We start from the raw sequence: 2,500 nt of genomic DNA, 5'->3' as shown, positions 1-2,500 counted from the left end.
TGCTGCTATTTTAGCGCAACTAGTCTGCTGCTGCTGCTACTGACAGACGGTGTCAGGCTACAAGTGTGTGCTAAATATTGTTTACATAGATATGCATGCACAACAACACTACACAATAAAAAAACAGACTTAATAATGCATTCCAGGTGACTGTGTGTAACTCTGTTACAGTGAAGGTACCAATCTGAAACCTTTTGCCCATGCGCCTGGACAGTCTGGATAAATTCTACTTGCACATGTGTTACACTAAACAATGTAACACACTGTAAAACAACACACTGTTTCACTTTCCACTGTTACACTACACAATGAAACAAACTGTAACACTACATACTGTAACTATACACACTAACACTACACACACTGTAACACACTAACACTATGCACTGTAACACTACACACTGCAACACTGTAGCACCACACACGGAAACACTACACACTAACACTATACGCTAGTGCACTAACACTACATACTGTAACTATACACACTAACACTACACACACTGTAACACACTAACACTACACACTGTAACACTACACACTGCAACACTGTAGCACCACACACGGAAACACTACACACTAGCACACTAACACTATACGCTGTGATGCACTACATACTGTAACAATACACACTAAAACTACACACACTGTAAAACACTAACACTACACACTGCAACACTGTATCACCACACACGGAAACACTACACACTAACACACTGTAACACTATACGCTGTGATGCACTACATTAATGTAACAATACACACTAACATTACACACAGTAACACTACACACTGCAACACTGTATCACCACACACGGAGACACTGCACACTGTAACACTATACACTGTGATGCACTAACACTACATGCTGTAACAATACACACTGTAACACACTAACAATGCACATAGTAACACACACTAACACTACACAATGTGACACTTTATAGTATAAATATAATCTATAAATGAAATCAATAATTGTGTACAATATTTTATGTTTAGTGAATAAATACAGATCTACTCAAATGTTCACCAGCACCTCACACACGCTGTGTCAGATTACGTGTGTGTGTGTGTGTGTGTGTGTGTGTGTGTGTGTGTGTGTGTGTGTAGACTGAGGATGAAGACAGTAGGGTGGTTGAGGAAGACCAGGTGCTGATGGTTGTCACTCAGATTGAGTTTGTGGACATGATGATGTCCATCAAACAGGTAACATCTCATTGTGTACACATGGGCCATGTTCCATGTTTGGTTACCAACACAGTCCCTCGCCCCTTTTTCGTACCCTGCAAGCCATTTCTCCTGTATGTCTCTTGTGGGTGTGGCCTGTCCAGAGTTTATTTTTAGGTTCTGAAGAGAAACACCTTTTACAGGAACTTGTTAGCATGCTAGCTGCTATCAAACAGAGCAATGTTAAGATCTACTAGCTCGCAAGTTCCTGTAAAGTCATAAGCCAGTAGCTCGGAAACCAGTGATTGTGCAAAGAAAATGGTTTGCCGTCATGTTGGTGCTGTGTAATGTTGTGATTTTCTGTTGTCTGTCTCAGGCTCTGATTGGTGGTTGTGAGGAGGCGGAGTCTCTGTTCCAGCCTCTCTGTGGGTATCTGAACAGAAAAACAGAAGCAGTCATTTCAGTGCTGGTGACCAGGGGGCAGTACTATCAAGGGTGTGTGTGTGTGTGTGTGTGTGTGTGTGTGTGTGTGTGTGTGTGTGTGTGTGTGTGTGTGTGTGTGTGTGTGTGTGTGTGTGTGTGTGTGTGTGTGTGTGTGTGTGTGTGTGTGTGTGTGTGTGTGTGTGTGTGTGTGTGTGTGTGTGTGTGTGTGTGTTATATACACACACACACACATACACACAATCATACTGTGCACACATTTTTACTTATAAAGTCTTTGTTATGTGGTTATACATGGCTTTTTGTGTGTAGCAGAGACTTGTATTATGAGGAAGATGAGACGTGTCCACGTTCTCAACTTGGGCTCCAGAACATCGACATTGAGGAGGTCAGAGGTCACGTCCTGCTTTCACTTAAATGACCTTTAACCCTGATGATGGTCAACTCTAGAACATCTATTGCACAATAACAGCATGTTAGCAGAACAGCTATTTGGTTGCTATCAACCTACTGAGGTAAAACAGGATTCGAGAAACAAATGAGCATGCTAGGAATCAAATCAGGGAAATGTGTAAGCACCAGTCCAACATTATAACATTTTCTAGCTATTAGAAATACGACTGTTTAGCAAATTATTTCGCTACGATGCAACCAACAAGACCATCAAATGTTGTGTTCCAGCTTGAATTCTAGCGAAGTTAGCAAGGGCTGTAAAAATAGATGTCAGTTTGTGTGTCTCCATGTTGTGTAGGTGCTTGTGTACCTGCAGCTCTACAACAATGTATCAGTCCACTTCCTGTTTGGCTGGCAGGAAGTCACGGATCATGTGTGTGCTGTTACCAAGGCCTTATCTAAACGCCCCTTAAGGTCAGAATCTCTCTCTCTCTCA

At 42.0% G+C, this 2,500-nt stretch overlaps 1 protein-coding gene across 1 annotated transcript in view; it reads left to right on the top strand.

The window, feature by feature from the left end:
- Positions 1-2,478, top strand: part of LOC310723088 (uncharacterized protein) — a gene marked incomplete at its 3' end in the record, with an annotated part of 3,861 nt that extends 1,383 nt beyond the window's left edge. The window contains exons 2-5 of the mRNA XM_083570920.1: positions 1,114-1,209; positions 1,547-1,665; positions 1,924-1,999; positions 2,363-2,478. Of these exons, the coding sequence (XP_083427046.1) occupies positions 1,159-1,209; positions 1,547-1,665; positions 1,924-1,999; positions 2,363-2,478 (362 nt within the window). The remainder of the gene's footprint in view (positions 1-1,113; positions 1,210-1,546; positions 1,666-1,923; positions 2,000-2,362) is intronic.
- Positions 2,479-2,500: the final 22 nt, after the last annotated feature.

This window comes from Silurus aristotelis, assembly GCF_946808225.1.
Source record: "Silurus aristotelis genome assembly, contig: scaffold_286, whole genome shotgun sequence".
NCBI classification, from domain to species: Eukaryota; Metazoa; Chordata; class Actinopteri; order Siluriformes; family Siluridae; genus Silurus; species Silurus aristotelis.
This window is presented reverse-complemented; position numbering and strand designations above follow the sequence as displayed.